This window comes from Anolis sagrei, chromosome 2, assembly GCF_037176765.1.
Source record: "Anolis sagrei isolate rAnoSag1 chromosome 2, rAnoSag1.mat, whole genome shotgun sequence".
NCBI classification, from domain to species: Eukaryota; Metazoa; Chordata; class Lepidosauria; order Squamata; family Dactyloidae; genus Anolis; species Anolis sagrei.
This window is the reverse complement of record NC_090022.1, coordinates 179,470,438-179,488,897: the sequence shown is the minus strand read 5'-3', so window position 1 is coordinate 179,488,897 and position 18,460 is coordinate 179,470,438. Positions and strand designations below refer to the sequence as shown.

The following is an 18,460-nucleotide window of genomic DNA, read 5'->3' as shown; positions in this document are numbered from 1 at the left end:
TTGTAAATAAATAAATAATAGGGTTCGTTTACAGAAATACTCCATGGAGTAATTATGTCCAAAGGTCAAATTGGTGCTGTCATCTGCACCAAGGGTTTTATTTTGATGTTTTTTGTTTTTTTTTTTAGTAAGATCAGTCAATTAATTCAAGAACCAACATTCTTGGTTATTTATTTATTTCATGTCAAAAGCATTGCATGAATAAATATAAAATTGATTAAAAATAGAAGGAACACAAGCAGTTAAATAACTTTTGACCAAAACCAAGCAACAGCGACCACATTGTCTGTAGCTTTAAACAATTCTTCCTCTGTGCATGAGGCAGGGCATTGTGGACAAGCATACATCTGCAGAGTTGTTTGTTGTGCTCCAGTCTCACAAGGTGGACGATTTTTCTAGGTAGTGCCATTTTGCCAGATTGTCTTTTGGTGATGGTCCTTTGTATTATCCTCTAATACATTTTTACATCTTGCAGAAAATCTTTGTCATGCCAAACATGGACGATGTCTATATTCCCCTGATGCACTCAGCCATGGATACACGCTCATTTATGTGCCCTCTTAAAGAGTCTGACACAGATGCTATTGATCAGCCATGAAATGTGAAGACTGCAGTTTACAGTATTAACAAGTTTTGTTTTTATTGTTTTTAAAATGAAACTGTCTGGATATAGATATATAGATATATTTTGTCTCTGTGCCATGTTTTGTTTTGCTTTTTGAAGAGGATTGCTTAATGCCAATTGTTGCTCCAGTTGTCCAGGTATCGCTCCTATGTACTTGAGTCACTTGAGCATTAATTCAATCTCTAAACTGGTCTGTATCTTTGCAGTTGCTGCTGCTATTGGGCTTTCCACTTAGCAGTTAATGTGTAATATTTTGCAGTAAAGGGTTAGGGAAGCTTCCACCAGTTGCAATTGATCCAGGAGCTTTGACACCTATGGTGTTGTTGGTTGACACACAACATTGGCAGTGCACCTAGGCATGTATCACGCAGTCACACAAAACCTGTCCCCTGCCAAGGAACAAATCCATGTAACTGGAAGGCCTCTTTCCCAACCCTTCTCTCTCAGGCAGTTGGAGGTGGAAAATATACTTTCCCGTTCCTTCACTTCTGCAGTCCGATAGCTTGTGTCAAGCAATTTCGGAAAAGTTTTCCAGAGTTAAGAATGTAAAATGGATGTACAGAAGAGAATTGTGGATCACTTCATGTGGATTATGCATAGTAACTTATTTTTTCATATGAAATTGTGTTTTTTGGAAACAAGTAGCCATATAACACACAAACACACGTTAATTGGTTGGAGAAGGATTCTACAGAGCATGGAGGCAAATTCTTTTGGGGAGTTTTAATTCCCAAAATTTAATGTTTCCAAGCTCTGAGCAAAGGAGACGAAAAATGAGGAAAAGCCATGAAGACCAAACCATAGCCAGACTTTTTTTTTAGTGAGGTACAATCGCCATGGCTTGTGATTTCACAATAAATGTTAAGACATGAATACACATGGAAACGTCTAACGCTCTGTGTGTGCATGCATACTTGTGTGCACTAAAATTAGTCTAGAAAAATGAACTCATTCAACTTGACTGAATTGTTGCTTTTCTTCTTGCATTCACTCTTTGTGGATAAGAGAGTGAAGCCACTCTTTTTGGCCATTTTTTTAGAGGTGCTGTGCTGATATTGACTGTGACTAGTCTGCCATCTTTTAATCAGTGTGCACCTCTTATTTGGTCTTCGTATGGAAAGTGGAAGCGCAACAGAACTCCAAAGCACTACTAATGATTATGGCAAACACTCCGGAGAAACTGCCTTGCTGTTACTTTTCTGTATGGACATTTCAGTTAAACATGCACATTAGATCAGTAACTCCTTTGAACACTACATACATATACAACGATCAACACCAGTAATGAGTGTTTCTTGATACTCAATATTGCCAACTTATGTCAAGAGAATGTTAATTTAGTTTACAAGCAGGTGAGCGATCACGTTCACCCAACTAATAGCGTACTGCTTTAAGTGGTTTTTAAACCTTTTTTGTACATTGTGTTCAGTTACTGTGTGTAAAATTTCTCATGATTTGCCATCTCTAATTGGAGCAAATTCAAGGTTTTTTTTAAAAAAAGCAACAACAAATGCACCTTGCCTGAAACACCTTTAAAGAAAATTAATATATTAATATATTTAAATATTCCTCTATTATTTGGGCATCTATTTTTGTTATCTCTGACTTCTGTGACCATTCCATTTTGTGTGCTGCCCCAGCTCTTGTTCGATGAAAACATCTGCCTCTTCCTGAAGTCTGCATGTCTTGTTCACGGCCCTTTTTTTCCATGTGCAATAACAATGAAAGTCTAAAGACTAGATGCACTAATGTGTATAAGGAGTTCTTCAGATCTGACACAAGTGGGTTCATTGCACTTCATAACTAGACTATGTGGGTTATTACAATGGGCTTGCTTTTTCTGAAATAAATTTATCCCATGTCAAACTTGTCTTCTCTAAGGTCATTTCTAAGTCTTCGAAGACGGCTGACACTATAGGGGGAATCTAGTCCCAATAACTTTTGGGAACACAGGAGTGTAGCACTGTGGCCATGATTATTTTATTGACCAAATGTATATCCTGCTGTTCTGTCAAAGTAGTCTACAAACTTTGGAGTTTAGGAAGATTTCTTTCAGGCCACTGGTCTAATAACAAGCAAATTACCCCAACCTCAAAAGAACCTGGGCAGGTTCAAATATATTAATATATTTAAATATTCTGCTATTATTTGGGCACCTATTTTGAGCACAATTCAAAGTGCTGGCTTTGGCCTATAAAGCCCTAAACAGCCCCGGCCCAATTTACCTGTCCGAACGTATCTCCCTCTATGAACCATTGTGGAGATCGAGATCTCCCAGAGAGGCCCTGCTCTCCGTCCTGCCACTTTCTCAGGTATGACTTGGAGGGACGAGAGGGCCTTCTCAGCAATTGCCCCCTCAGCTATGGAACTCCCTTCTTATGAGATTAGGTCAGCCCGCTCCCTCTTGTCCTTTAGAATGATGTGGCTGTGGGACCAAGCCTTTGGGACTGTGTAATGCGGCAGCAATAGGAACTCTTTGTATGCCAACCAAATTCTCTACGGTTGTTTGAGACGGTTTTGAACAGAAGATGGAAACATCAAGCTAAGTGATTGTAATGTGTATAGTCTAATATAGGCATTGAATGTTTGCCATTTATATGTTGTGCTCCACCCTGAGTTCCCTTCTGGGTGAATGCTTTAAATAAATAAAATGAGGGAATCTAACACCTCCCAGAGCGAAGGAAGATAGGTGCCTTTGAATTGTGGTGTTGGAGGAAAGTGCTGAGTGTCTTGGACAGCGAGATCCAACCAGTCTATACTTCAAGAAATAAAGCTTCACTGCTCATTGGAGGGAAGAATAGTAGAGGCAAAGATGAAGTACTTTGGCCACATCATGAGAAGAAAGGAAAGCTTAGAGAAGACAATGATGCTGGGGAAAATGGAAGGAAAAAGGAAGAGAGGCCAACCAAGGGCAAGATGGATGGATGGTATCCTTGAAGTGACTGGATTGACCTTGAAGGAGCTGGAGGTAGCGATGACTGACAGGGAGCTCTGGCGTGGACTGGTCCATGAAGTCACAAAGAATCGGGAACGACAACGAATGAACAACAAAACACCTCCCAACACAGGATTCCCAGGCAGCAGCCAGCAGACTTTGAAGCTACAAGGTCATTAAATACTAATCAAGATGGCCAATTGAAACATTCGAGTTCCCTCAAACAGACTAGTTCTTTCTCCCACTCTGGACATTCAACAGATATAAACCTCACTTGCCTAGTTTCCAAAAAACCCCACAACCTGAGGATGCCCGGCATAGATGTGGGTGAAGCGTCAGGAAAGAATGCTTCTGGGCATACAGCCCAGAAAACTCACAGCAACCCAATGAGGGAAGTGTTTTCAAAAAGCTAGCCTTGAGTTATGGGGTGTTCTGAAACACAAAATTTTAAGACCGAGGCCGCTGCAACAAAGTAAAACTTTATTTATACCCCACTTTTCTCCCTCATGGGACCCAAAGCGGCTTACATCTCAAAATCATACAAACATCAATAATAAATATAAAATAAGTAATTTAAAAACCAAACTACAATATACAGTCACATTTCTATATTGAATCATGCCAGGTTACTGTGCACTCTGCTCCAGTAGTCACATTATGAAGTTCTCTGTCAGGTTTAATTTTAATTTCCCTCACTGAAAGCCTGTCTAAACAAGGAAGTTTTTAATTGATTCTTCAAAGAAGCAAGGGAGGGGGAGGCTGTTTTATTTTCTTTTGGGAAGGTGTTCCACAGGTTCGGGACAGCCAGAGAATGCCTCTCCCTTGCCAAGATCAGCCGGATCTTAAAAAGGCCGTTTGGTATGAGGAAATGCAGCCAGGTAAGTTGGACCTGAACCATTTAAGACATTAAAGGTCAAAACCAGGACCATGACTTCGACTCAAAAACAAATTGGCAGCCAATGTAGATGCTGTAGCAGAGGAGTTGTGTTTCCTGGGTCCAGCAGCTCTTTGGATCAATTGAAGTTTCTGGGCACTTTTCAAAGGCAGCCCCATGTAGAACCATAGAGCCCGTTACAGCAGTCTAGATGGGATGTAACCATTAGCAACTAGCCCACAAATAGGTCAGTGTCCAGTTTTACTGGTCAAAGGTTTTAAATAACTGAACCCTTTGAAAACTAGACCTACATTATAAAATCAATGTAGCGACACCATGTTTACATAGCTCAATGCTATGGAATCATGGGAACTGTAGTTTAATACAGCCTTTGGTTTTCTCTGCCAGTGCTGATGCCTTACCAAACTAGAACCCCTAAGTTACCATAGGATTGAGCCATGGTGTCAACCTATTTTCTGCTAAGTTGATTATGAAGTGGTTAACGGAGGTCTTGAACAGGACCATTTAAGCAATTTCTGCAAATCATATGCCCCCTTCCCGAGGTGTTCAGCTATACCTCCCAGGAATGCTGGTGAGACAACCATCAACTTGTTCTGTCAGGAGCAAATTTCAATCCTAGTATAAATGATTTTGGCAGGAAAAAGTTCTTAAAACTATTGGGAGTTAGCATTTGCTAAGCACTCAATTTCTTCAATTAGGCCTACGCTGTCTTCAAACCCCTGAACAGAGGAAAAATTACCTGTTATTAAAATGCATTTGTTTCCCTAGAATTGGGAGATTTTATGTCAAAGAATATTTTTATTCCCTTACCACTATTCCTCCATTCACAATTGTATAATTAGTTTCAGAATGTTTTAGTAACTTGGAAGCCATTTGATTGAAAACACAAAACATCGAGATAAGCCAATTTGTCAGACCACATTCGCAATTCCTCTGAACCAGATTTTTTTACACCAAACTTCAGATCCAATTGAACTTCTCAGCTTCTTCAGTTGTTCCCATAACCCAAGATAACCTTGATCAAGATTTACCACAATTTTCTGTTGATATTTTCAGATTGTGGCATTAGACGAAGGATGAAATGTAACTTGCTCTTAAAAATATTACTCAGGTTTCAAGCTGAGCAACACCAGTTATAAGCAAGTCCTTTATTTTTGCACTGCAGCGTAACCAGTGAGGCCATGGAAGCAGACCATACACCAGTTCAAAGGCAGTGCTCAAAAGCCTACTAAAAAAAGTCCACACCAAGGAGGATTATCAAACTTTTATTAAGAGAGTTGAAACTTTAACAATGGCAGATATTTATTTACATATAATACAAAAGTGAAACATGCCACCAAATTTTACAGCCCTTCAATATAGTCGCCAGCATTATGTACAACCCATTTCCAATGTTGTGGAAGTCGTAGGACACCTGTTGTTGATACTACGAGTGCGGCAACAGAATCCACTTCCACTTCGCTGACACTAGGGACAACCTGGTTGGTCCATGTCTGCCCCATTTTGGCATCCTTTGTTGAAGGCTTTTACCCACCTTGCCACTGTTCTGAGGCAATTCAGATTGCCCGCAAGCCTCTTGAAGACCTTGATGACACTGTCGTGTTGTATGACCTCTGGCACATTCAATCTTTATCCAACTCCGTTCTTGTTTCGAAAACATTGTGACAACTTACTTTAGACCAGTGGTTCTCAACCTAGGGTCCCCAGATGTTTTTGGCCTACAACTCCCAGAAATCCCAGCCAGTTTATCAGCTGTTAGGATTTTTGGGAGTTGAAGGCCAAAAACATCTGGGAACCCAAGGTTGAGAACCACTGTTTTAGACCGTAATCTAATAAGAGGCTCAGTTCTTCACATCACTCCACATGTGCGTGACGTAGGAAGGGCGAGTCTTTTGCTCAGAGGTAAGGTAAGTATGTAACTAACATGTGGTATATGCGACATTCTTTGGTTTCATTGTGTGGCGTCTTTACAGCAGTATTGCCACTATTAAAGTTCCAACCCTCGTATATAGAGTACATTTCCACACCAGCCTTTTCAACAGTGCTTTAGCCTAGCAGCAAGAGTTGCTTGCAGTGCTTTCCATACCATGAGATCAAGGCCGAATTTTGCTGAATCTGTAAATGAGTAGAGCAAAATTAGCAGTGCTTACAAGGGCTCCCTTTATTCCTATACGGCAAGAGCAGTTTTCAAGGACATACATATAGATTTCTCCCTGTTAATTACCACTAGCTGCGTATGAACACAGCTCAGCTCAAAGCAAAATTTTAGCTATTTTAAAGAGTGAATAATTTCGGAACACAAATGGGCAGGAACAACATGAAAGCCTTAGGCTTTATTAGCAGAGGGTGATCTTTGTTCAAGGCAACATTTCCACTGAGCACAAACCAAATCCCAAGTTTAAGGCCTGTTAACCAACACAGTTGGACCCATCCTTTTGAAACTGACCTTGAAAAGTTTAACAAAGCTCTAATTACAAGGATATTTCGACAACGGGACTAAGAACAGTTCTCCCCACTCATTCAGTGATTGCCTGCCACTCATTGTAAGATTTCAAATGGGTTCTAATGCTGCCAGGTCCATTTAGCAGCCAGAAGGTGGGAAGGTACAAGAGAAATCAGTACACAGCTGGTACTATCTGCTTATCTACTTGAAGGAGCCCCTGGTGGCACAGTGGGTTAAACCCCTGTGCCGGTAGGACTGAAGACCGACAGGTCGCAGAGGTTCAAATCCGGGGAGAGGCGGATGAGCTCCCTCTATCAGCTCCAGCTCCTCATGCGGGGACATGAGAGAAGCCTCTCACAAGGATGATAAAAACATCAAAATCATCCGGGCGTCCCCTAGGCAACGTCCTTGCAGACGGCCAATTCTCTCACACCAGAAGCGTCTTGAAGTTTCTCAGGTCGCTCCAGACACGACAAAAAAAGATCTACTAGGAGAAATAAGGCTTGTGTTTTGTGTATTTTGCTATTAAAAATAATGGAGCAAAAAGACACCCATGTTACTAGAGGAAAGGCAACTGTAATGGAGATGAGATGCCATGACATGCTGGAGGCTTCATCTACACTGTAAAATTAATGCAGTTTAGCATCGGTTTAATTGCCATGGTTCAATGGTATGGGATCATGGTGTTAAAGTAGTGTATTTTTAAAATTATATACAAATATGTAACCTGCCTGCAATGCATAACAGCTTCTTCTGCTAGCTCAGAAATAAAACCATTACGTTGTGCAACTCAAACTGTGGCCCTCCAACTCCCAAAATTCCTGTCCATTTGACAAGCTGGCTAGTCTTTCTGGGAGTTGGGAAGACTAAACAGCTAGAGGGCTGCGCTTTGACCTGTTTTAAAACTAATGGCTCATCATGATTTAGGAGGTTATCACACTACACTATTAAAGTGCTGTTCTTCCACTTTAACTGCTATGGCTGCCTCCTGTGATATTTGGAACTTGTAGTTTAGGGGCGGGGACTTTATAGATAAAAGTTACTCAGATCCATTCCACTTATACAGGTTCGCAGCTTGGGTGTTCTCCTGGATTCATCCTGACCAGGAGGGCCCAGGTATCAGCAGTGGCCAGGGGAGCCTTCACACAATTAAAACTGGTATGGTAGCACCTTGAGAAGTCGGATTTGGCTAAAGTGGTCCATGCCCTTGTCACATCCAGACTGGAGTACTGTAATGCACTTTACTTAGGGCTGCCCTTGAAGATGGTTTGTTTTTTTAAAATTTTTATTTTACCTGATACATCCCATAAATTAATAAACTTTTGCCATACAAGTCTTATCTAGATATACATTATTTCAAAAGTAAACCTACCTTATATGACACTGTATACATTCCTTAGATATATATCTCCTATTACCCATAACTCCCATTTTTCCCTCCCTCATTGCATCATTTGAAGCCTGGAAGCTTCAGCTGGTTCAAAGATCTGCAACTAGGCTGTTCATTGGAGCGCCATAACGGGTGCATTCAACTTCCCTTGTTACGACAGCTCCATTTGTTACTGGTTTGCTTTCAGGCACAATTCAAGGTGCTGGTTTAAACTTTAAAGCCCTAAAAACGGTTAAGGCCCAACCTATCTATCCGCCCACATTTCCCCATATGAGCCTTCCCAAACTTTACAATCTGCCAGAGAGGGCCTATGCTTGGTCCCATCTCCGAGAAGGCGATAGATTGGCCTTCTCAGCTCTGGAATGCACTCCCTAAACACATCCCTGCTATTCTTCGGAAGGCAAGTAAAACCCTTTCTCTGGAAGGAAGCTTTTGGGGAAAACAATGGGTAACCTGTTAAATGGCTACTGAATTTGACTATGGCGATGAGATGGAATTGGCTTTTAATATAATTGGTTTTAATATACGTAGTCTAATGCTGTTTATCATGTTTACTACATACTAGCCGTCCCCTGCCACGCATTGCTGCGGCCTAGTCTGTGTATATATTTGTGTATATATGTGGTTTTGCGCATGCATTCAAACCAGGCATGTAGCTGGGGTGGGGGGGAGGGGGCTGAAGCCCCCCCGAAATTCTCAGGGTGGTCCGCAAGGCCTTACTGGTATATTATTTAAACTGTTATGTTTATTCATACCATGATCTGATCACCATGCTCAATATATCCCATATGCATGGGGGTATTGGGATGATACAAAAGGTTTGCCAGTGTTCTGGAACAGCTGTTCCAGGAGCTCCAATTTTCTTTACTTTGCATTTAATGTTTGTTGCAGTCCTAAGTTTCAGGGACTCTGCAGATAGGTGGCTTCTTTTGGCTGCAATCAAAGGGCAAGCCACCTGTCAATTATTGTTAGGTTCCCTGGTCCTGCCCCTTTTTGAGTTTTAGTGGGAACAGGAGCCATTTTGAGTTCAGTTCACACAGAGAAGCTTCCATGCAGGACATAATTTCAAGAGCTCCTGTAGAAAGCTTCGTCTTCTACGGCTTGGCCGGGAGTCATACAGCCTACGGCCTGACTGGAGTTATACAGCCTTACAGCTCCTTCGCTGAGGGACTTCAGTCAGCCATCATGGAAGCCTGAATCCTTTCCCCCTGGAAGTCTACAAAGCTCTGCTTGGTAAGGGTCGCTCGCGGAAGCCAGACGCAGTTGGTACCGGGTGCAGGGGCTCCACGCCAACAGAGGCAAGTACAGACTGCCCAGATTAGAAGTTAAGGATTTCCCCATTAGTTAATTACAGTTAAGAAGATAGTGCCTGTTTGTTTTCATCAATAAAGAACTTTGTTGGACTTACTTTAAGCCTCTATAGAACTTTGTTTTGGGGAGGTCCAAGGGCCTTTAGTCAGAGACAGCCCCAGCGTCCCGTTGGGCACACAGAATTTATGTCCTGTCTACAGTCTGATGCACAGGCCCAGCGTGTGACAGCACAGCTAGGGTAGATCCTCACCCACACTCTTGAATAAAACTCAGCGCCCCCCCCCCCCGAATCAAAATCCTGGCTACGGGCGTGATTCAAACCAAAGTTAATGCAAGAAAATTTTAGAGATGCTCTGAAGTCTCCCAGGTTTCCATGCTATGGAATCATGGGAACTGTAGTCTATCGAATAGTGCTGGTGTCTCTCCCAACTACAACTCCTATTATTGCACAGCAACAAGCCATGGCAGTTAAAGTGGCATCAATGTGAACTAATTCTAGAGTGCAAATGCCCCCTCATTTTCAATGCTGGAGGCTCAGATCCAATGTCTCTTCATCCGCATCAGCAGTCTAACACGCTGAGAGAATCATCATAGCAACCAGCAGTAGGCCTCAAGCTCCCAGCAGGCCCGGCCATTCTGGCTGATGGGCAAAAATTGAACACTTGGGAAGGCCCCTAGGTCTTCACCCGGCGCCTTTCCCAGGCCTTCCCCTCTCTACGTCCAGAAAGTAAACTTCCCTCTATTATTTTCACAATAGCCCATAACAAGACAGTGAGAAAACAACCTTACCCAGCAACTTCCGGCGAAAGGACCAACGAGCGCCGCTGCACGTCTATTTATAGCCCTCCTGACGTAACGGGCTCCGCCCACTTTTCCCAGCAGCCAATCGGCGCGGCGCTCCCAGGTGATCGTTTCGTCACCTCGCGGAAACTCGAGTCTGTAAAGCTCAAAGCAGTTTTGATTTCCGGTATTGCGCACTGCGATCTGTTAAAGGCGAGGGCGGAGTCAAGGCTTGCCTGCAAATATTTTGGCGGCAGGGTGAAGTTGAGAAGATGCATTGTATTGAGTAGAATTGCGCTGTAAATTAAGAACCCAGTGGAGAAGGATACAAACAAGCTAGGATTGCCATCTCCACTGTAGAAATAATGCAGTTTGACATAGCTTTAACTGCCATCGCTCTAAACTATCGGATTCTGTGATTTGTAGCTTGGTGAGGCAACAGTACCTTTTTTGTGGCAGAGAAGGCGAAAGACCTTAGAATTATAGAGTTGGGAGAGACCTCATGGACCATTCAAATTGCATTCAAAGCACCCCCGACAGATGGCCATTCAACCTATGTTTAAAAGCTTCCAAAGAAGGAGCTTCCACCACACTCCGGAGCAGAGAGTTCCACTGCTGAACGGCTCTCACAGTCAGGAAGTTTTTCCTAATGCTCAGGTGGAATCTTCTTTCTTGTAGTTTGAAGCCATTGTTCTGCATCCTAGTCTCCAGGGAAGTAGAAAACTAGCTTGCTCCCTCCTCCCTATGACTTCCTCTCACATATTTATACATGGCTATCATATCTCCTCTCAGCCTTCTCTTCTTTAGGCTAAACATGCCCAGCTCCTTAAGCCGCTCCTCATAGGGTTTGATCTCCAGACCCCTGATCATTTTAGTCGCCCTCCTCTGGACACTTTCCAGCTTGTCAATATCTCTCTTCAACTGTAGTGCCCAGAATTGGACACAATGTTCCAGATGTAGTCTAACCAAAGCAGAATCGAGGGGTAGCACGGCTTCCCTGGATCTAGTCATTAAACTCCTATTGATACAGGACAAAATCCCAACAGCAAAACAACAGAGGGGAAACAATTGGGGACATCTAATCACCTCTCAACAAAAGATTGCCCCAGGCACTGCCAGGTCATCAAATGCTAATTAAGGTGGTCAGTTGAAACATTCACACCTAGCTCCAACAGACAAGAGTTCTTTGTCCCACCCTGGTCATTCCATAGATGTATAAACCCATTTTCCTAGTTCCAACAAACATCACTACCTCTGAGGATGCTTGCCATAGATGCAGGCAAAACATCAGGAGAAAATGCCTCTAGGACATGGCCATATAGCCCAAAAAAACCTACAACAATCCAGTGATTCCGGCCATGACAGCCTTCGACAATAGACCCCAATATCATTTTCCCATGTACTGCTCCTGAGCCACACGTCCCCCATTCTGTAACTCTGCATTTCATTTTTTCTGCCTAAGTGAAGTGTCTTGCATTTATTTATTTATTTGTCACTGTTGAACTTCATTTTGTTAGTTTTGGCCCATCTCTCTAATCTGTTTTGAATCCTGCTCCTGTCTTCTGAAGTCTTGCTTATCCCTCCCAATTTGGTGTCGTCTGCAAACTTGATGATCATGCCTTCTAACCCTTCATCTACGCCATTTATAAAGATGTTGAACAGGACTGGACCCAGGACAGAACTCTGCTGATGGCACTCCACTCGGCACTATGGGATCACAGATCCCATCATCCCATAGCATTGAGCAATGACGGTTAAAAGTGGTATCAGAATGCACTCATTCTATGTCAATAAGCCATATACAATGGTTTCAAATCCACAGTGGTTTTCAACCTGTGGGTCCCCGGGTGTTTTGTCCTACAACTCCCAGAAATCCCAGCCAGTTTACCAGTAGTTAGGATTTCTGGGAGTTGAAGGCCAAAACATTTGGGGACCCACAGGCATTTTATTTTATCTTGTTAATCAGACTCTTGTCGTTTTCTGGTTTGTTTTTGTTTTTTTTGTTTGGTTTCGACCTGCGATTTATGTATATTTATTTAACCCATTCATTTATGAATTCAATTAATTCAGGATGTTTTGTTTATCTTTACTTTTGTTTAGCAGTTTGAAAACATGTGGATGTGAGTAGATCAATAGGTATCACTCCGGCGGGAAGGTAATGGCACTCCATGCAGTCATGCCGGCCACATTACCTTGGAGGTGTCTACGGACAACATTGTTTTTGAAATGGAGATGAGCACCAACCTCCAGAGTCAGACACAACTGGACTTAATGTCAGGGGAAAACCTTTACCTATGTGTATCTTGACACTTTAGTATGGTTTTTAATTATTTTCCTCTGTTTTATGAACTGGTTTTAATTCATTGTATTTTTTTCATTGTAGACATTTTTAATTGGACGCTGCATATAAATTATAAATATATTGTATTTGTGAACAGTTATTAGTATTTTACAGCTAATGCTGCTTAGGCTGCATTAGATGACTATTAACTTTTAACTGTGAATTTGTTTTAATGGTTTTTAATTGGCAATCTTTTTGTACTGTTTATATTTAATCCTATGTTATTGTTCATATATTTGAATATTTTAAATGCTTATGTTAAGATTTCAGGGGAGATAAGGTGAGGTATACATAATAATAATAATAATAATAATAATAATAATAATGATAATAATAATAATAATGATACACTGTTGACTTAATTCAGCTCGAAACTAGAAAAGCTTTAAGTATATTTTGATTGATTTTAACTCTAAATGTTCTAGTGCTGTTTGTGTTTAATTCCGTTTTAATGTTTGTATATTTGTATATTTTCAACTATATTAATACTTTATTTCAAGCCGCTTTGAGTCCCCTTTGGGGAGATAAAACACGGTATAAATAAATATAATTATGATGATGTTGCAATCCCAGGTGACAGCAGATTTCACGAGAAGCAACTGGAAAAGCTGACATGATACAAGGATTTAAAGATCAAACTGCAAAGACTCTGGCACAAACCTGTCAAGGTGGTCCCAGTGGTGATCAGCACACTGGGTGCAGTGACTGAAGACCTTGGCCAGCACTTAAAAACAATCAGTCCTGACAAAATTACCATTTGTCAGCTTCAAAAGGCCACCCTACTCGGATTTGCACGCATTATTCGCCGATAATCACATAGTCCTAGACATTTGAGAAGTGTCTGATGTGTGACCCAATACAAAAGCCAGTAGAGTTATCTTGTTTGCTGTGGACTCATCTTGTTGTGTTTCAAATAATAATAATCTGTCCTAGATCAGTTCTGTGGAATTGTGGGAGTTGTAGTTGTTGAATGCTGCTGCCTCGCCAGACTACAACTCCCATCATTCCGTAGCATTGAGCCATGGCATTTAAAGTGGTGTCTATCTACAGTGTAGACTGCATCCTTATAGTAGACTCATTGAATCAGAGAAATTTACTTACCTGTTGACTTACCATTTAGCATTTGGAACAGTCTGCTCCATCAGGGACAAGCTAAACAGTTGTTTCCAGACAATGTTTGTATTTTAGACTTCTGTTTTTAGATGCTGTTTGAAAAGAGGTAATGTTCTGACTGTGTTTTAAACGTCCTTTGGCTCCCAGTAATCATGTTTGAACTGCCAGCATGTCTTTGATGTGTTTATCCACTGGATGGCACTAAATGTTCATTTTAAAAGCACTACGAGGGGTATTTTTTAAGTAAGGTCCATTTGAACATAAGTATACAACGAAAGTTTATTTCAAAAAAGTAAACTTATTTTCAGAAAGTGCATACTTCATTCTATTTTTCGACATAGTTGCAAAGTTTGTTCAAACACTTATCATACCTCTGAACCAATTTTAAAATACCCTCTTCACGAATCCTCGCTTCAACTGAAGCCACCAAATCGTCTGTAATCAATGAAGGGCGACCAGAGCGATCCTCATCATGGACGTTGTTACGGCCATCTTTGAATTGTCCTACCCACTCACACACTTTGCTTTCACTCATAACAGTATCACCGTACACTTCACAAATCTGTCGATGAATTTCTATAGCAGGCAGGTTCCTTGCTGACAAAAACCGTATCACTGAGCAAACCTCACATGCGGCGGGTGAGTATGATAGTCTAAAACATTTTTAAAGCACAGAACAAAACCGTACAGGTTAGCTACAGAGCGGAAACTGAGCACAGTTGTTCCCGAGGCATGCCGGTACACGACGCATGCACTCATTGCGGTATGCACGCGAACTACTAGTGTCTACAACAAAACGGACCTTACTTAAAAAATACCCCTCGTATTTACAAGGTAGAATTGGGAGGGCCTTTCTCAGGCCCCATCACTGCAATAGAATCCTGTTTCTGAATCCAGAATATCTGGTTTGAACTGGATTATATGGCAGTGTAGACTCATAGATGACACCACTCTGATGGCCGAAAGTGAGGAGGAGCTGAGGAGCCTTCTAATCAAGGTGAAAGAAGAAAGCGCAAAAGCCGGGTTGCAGCTAAACGTCAAAAAAACCAAGATTATGGCAACAAGAATGATTGACAACTGGAAAATAGAGGGAGAAACCGTGGAGGCCGTGACAGACTTTGTATTTCTAGGCGCAAAGATTACTGCAGATGCAGACTGTGGCCAGGAAATCAGAAGACGCTTACTTCTTGGGAGGAGAGCAATGTCCAGTCTCGATAAAATAGTGAAGAGTAGAGACATCAGACTGGCAACAAAGATCCGCCTAGTCAAAGCCATGGTATTCCCTGTAGTCACCTACGGATGTGAGAGCTGGACCTTCGGGAAGGCTGAGCGAAGGAAGATCGATGCTTTTGAGCTGTGGTGTTGGAGGAAAGTGCTGAGAGTGCCTTGGACTGCGAGAAGATCCAACCAGTCCATCCTCCAGGAAATAAAGCCCGACTGCTCACTGGAGGGAAAGATACTAGAGACAAAGCTGAAGTACTTTGGCCACATCATGAGGAGACAGGAAAGCCTAGAGAAGACAATTATGCTAGGGAAAGTGGAAGGCAAAAGGAAGAGGGGCCGACCAAGGGCAAGATGGATGGATGGCATCCTTGAAGTGACTGGACTGACCTTGAGGGAGCTGGGGGTGGTAACGGCCGACAGGGAGCTCTGGCGTAGGCTGGTCCATGAGGTCACGAAGAGTCGGAGACGACTGAACGAATGAACAACAACAAGACTCATATAATCCAGTTCAAAGTAGATCACCTGTATTCAGAAACCGAATTATATGACAGTGTAGAACACGCAATAGTGCAATGCAGAAACAACTGATAAATTTGCATCATGGCTCTTAAAGAACCCTCCAAACTTACATCCTATTAAATGTACAGAAATCTCATCAGTGCCAATTAACCTTGCTGTGAGACAATATGTTTCCAAAGTGAACCCAATGAAGCTTACTCCTAGGTATATGTAAATGCTTAGCCCTTTGATGTTGTCATATGAATATTCACAATTTTATCCTATATAGGTTTATTTGGAATAAAGTCCTACTTTATTCCAAATATCTGGACTTAATCTCTAGCAAATCTGGACTTAATCTCTAGCAAATACAGGCAGTCCCCAAGTTATGAACAAAATAAGTCACATTCAAAGCAACCACGACAAATGGCCATCCAGCTTCTGTTTAAAAGCCTCCAAAGATGGAGCATAATAAAGTAAAAGGGATATACAGCTCTATACCATTCAAAGCACACACACTATCTTGGAGGACTGAGAAAAGTCACCTGAATTTTTTTTCCGCAGAAGAGTTCAAATGTTTTCATTATGTTTGCTCAGTGTCTTTGAACTAGCAAATAGTTAATTGAAATGCATGGCTTCTCTCTTTATAGCAGCCCATACACACATTAGGCACAAAAGGGTCAGGGTGACTTTCTCTCTCCCAAAAGGCCGACCAATGTGCAAAGCAAATACAGTTCTGGATGAACTTGGTCCGCAAGTTGCAATTGCCAGAGAAGTTGGGAGACAGGCTTTTGCCACATACTTTTGAAATATGCTGCAAGAATGACCTTTCTGATATTTTAGAAGTATGCACACAGGCCTCCAATTTGTAATTTTGTTCTGCTGCAAGAAGATTTCTGAACAGCTCTTGCATTTGCCACCTGTTCGGTTTTAATGCAAGCCTCAATTTAGGGTCCTTCTACACAGCCCTATATCCCAGAATATCAAGGCAGAAAATCCCACAATTTCTGCTTTGAACTGGGTTATCTGAATCCACACTCAGATAATGTGGGATTTTCTGCTTTGATATTCTGGGATACAGGGCTGCATGGAAGGGCCCTTAATCCCACTTCTAAGGCCCCTTCCACACAGTTGAATAAAATCCCACATTACCTGCTTTGAACTGGATTATATGACTCAGATAACCTAGTTCAAAGCAAATATTGTGAATTGTCTGCCTTGATACATGGCTGCGTGGAAGGGCACCTAGAGCTGTGTTTTGCAATCTGGGGGTCAGGACCCGGGGGGGGGGGGGGTTGTGAGGGGTTGTCAGGGGGTCACTAAAGACCATAAGAAAATACAATATTTTCTGTTGGTTGTGTGGGTTCTGTGTGGGAAGTTTGGCCCAATTCTATTGGTGGGGTTCAGAATGCTCTTTGATTGTAGGTAAACTATAAATCCCAGCAACTACAACTCCCAAATGTCAAGGTCTATTTTCTCCAAACTCCACCAGGGTTCACATTTGGGCATATTGATTATTCGTGCCAAGTTTGATCCAGATCCATCATTGTTTGAGTCCACCGTGCTCTCTGGATGTCGGTGAACTACAACTCCAAAACTCAAGGTCAAGGCCCACCAAACCCTTCCAGCATGTTCTGTTGGCTCTGTGTGCCGAGTTTGGTTCAATTCTATTGTTGGCGAGGTTCAGAACGGTCTTTGATTGTAGGTGAACTATAAATCCCAGGAACTTACAACTACTCCCAAATGACAAAATCAACCTCACTAGTATTCAAATTTGGTCGTATTGCGACAAATGAATGAAAATATATCCTGCATATCATATATTTACGTTATGATTTGTTACGGTAGCAAAATTATTTATGAAGTAGCAACGAAAATAATGTTATGGTTGGGGGTCACCATGACATGAGGAACTGTATTAAGGGGTCGCAACATTAGGAAGGTTGAGAAACACTAGAGGAAACCCTAGAAGCCGAGTGGAGGTCTGTTTGGGGGATGATCAATGACTTAAATCAAGAAATAGTTTTCTAAGATCTACAGAGATACTTGCTGGAACGCCCCAGCAAGCGAGAGTCCAAAAGTGGCAGGCTCAAACCCAGCACCTCAATCCATGGCTGATACCAAATGAGAGACTCCCCCCTGGGCACACAGAAAACTGGGCGACTTGGAAGGCGCTGAACAGACTGTGCTCTGGCACCATGAGATGCAGAGCCAACCTTCAGAAATGGGGCTACAAAGTGGAATCCATGACATGTGAGTGTGAAGAAGAGCAAACTACAGACCACCTGCTGCAATGCAACCTGAGCCCTGCCACATGCACAATGGAAGACCTCCTTGCGGCAACACCAGAGTCACTCCAAGTGGCCAGCTACTCGTCAAAGGACATTTAATCAACTACCAAGCTTGCAAACTTTGTGTTTTGTTTGTTTGTTTGTTTAAAAATGCAATGCAACTGTTTGGTCTGCCCGTGACAGGATAAATAAAAAATAAATAGTATCATAGGAGCACAGTGGGTTGAAGACTGACAGGTCACAGATTGGAGTCTGGGTAGAGCGCGGATGAGCTCCCTCTGTCAGCTCCAGCTCCCCACGCAAGGACATGAGAGAAGAATCCCACAAGGATGGTAAAACATCCAAACATGCGAGCAACATTCTTGCAGACGGCCAGTTCTCTGACAACAGAAGCAACCAAAAATAAATAGTATCATAGGAATCCTAGAGTTGGAAGAGACCTGGTGGGCCATCCAGTCCAAGAAGCAGGGAATTCGCATTCAAAGCAGGCATGGGCCAGCTTGGGCCCTCCCTCCAGGTGTTTTGGACTTCAACTCCCACAATTCCTAACAGCCGGTAGGCTGTTAGGAATTGTGGGCGTTGAAGTCCAAAACACCTGGAGGGAGGGCCCAAGC

General features: G+C 42.2%; 1 protein-coding gene, 1 long non-coding RNA gene and 2 other non-coding genes across 5 annotated transcripts in view; 1 reads left to right on the top strand and 3 right to left on the bottom strand.

The window, feature by feature from the left end:
* The window catches only part of TEX2 (testis expressed 2), a 98,531-nt gene extending 96,040 nt beyond the window's left edge, over positions 1-2,491 (top strand). For both annotated transcript variants that reach the window (XM_060763111.2, XM_060763110.2), the window contains exon 12: positions 476-2,491. In XM_060763111.2, coding sequence (XP_060619094.2) covers positions 476-598 — 123 coding nt within the window. In that variant the 3' untranslated portion in view covers positions 599-2,491. The remainder of the gene's footprint in view (positions 1-475) is intronic.
* Positions 2,492-5,534: 3,043 nt separating this feature from the next.
* On the bottom strand, positions 5,535-5,672 carry LOC132769563 (small nucleolar RNA SNORA76). Its single transcript, XR_009630888.2, has one exon. It is a non-coding gene; the product is annotated as a small nucleolar RNA SNORA76 (small nucleolar RNA).
* A 32-nt stretch (positions 5,673-5,704) lies between these two features.
* On the bottom strand, positions 5,705-10,464 carry LOC132767789 (uncharacterized). The gene is made up of 2 exons (XR_009630671.2): positions 10,389-10,464; positions 5,705-6,570 (listed from the first exon to the last, which is right to left on the bottom strand). It is a non-coding gene; the product is annotated as an uncharacterized lncRNA (long non-coding RNA).
* Positions 10,132-10,194, bottom strand: LOC132769558 (small nucleolar RNA SNORD104). Its single transcript, XR_009630883.1, has one exon. It is a non-coding gene; the product is annotated as a small nucleolar RNA SNORD104 (small nucleolar RNA).
* Positions 10,465-18,460: the final 7,996 nt, after the last annotated feature.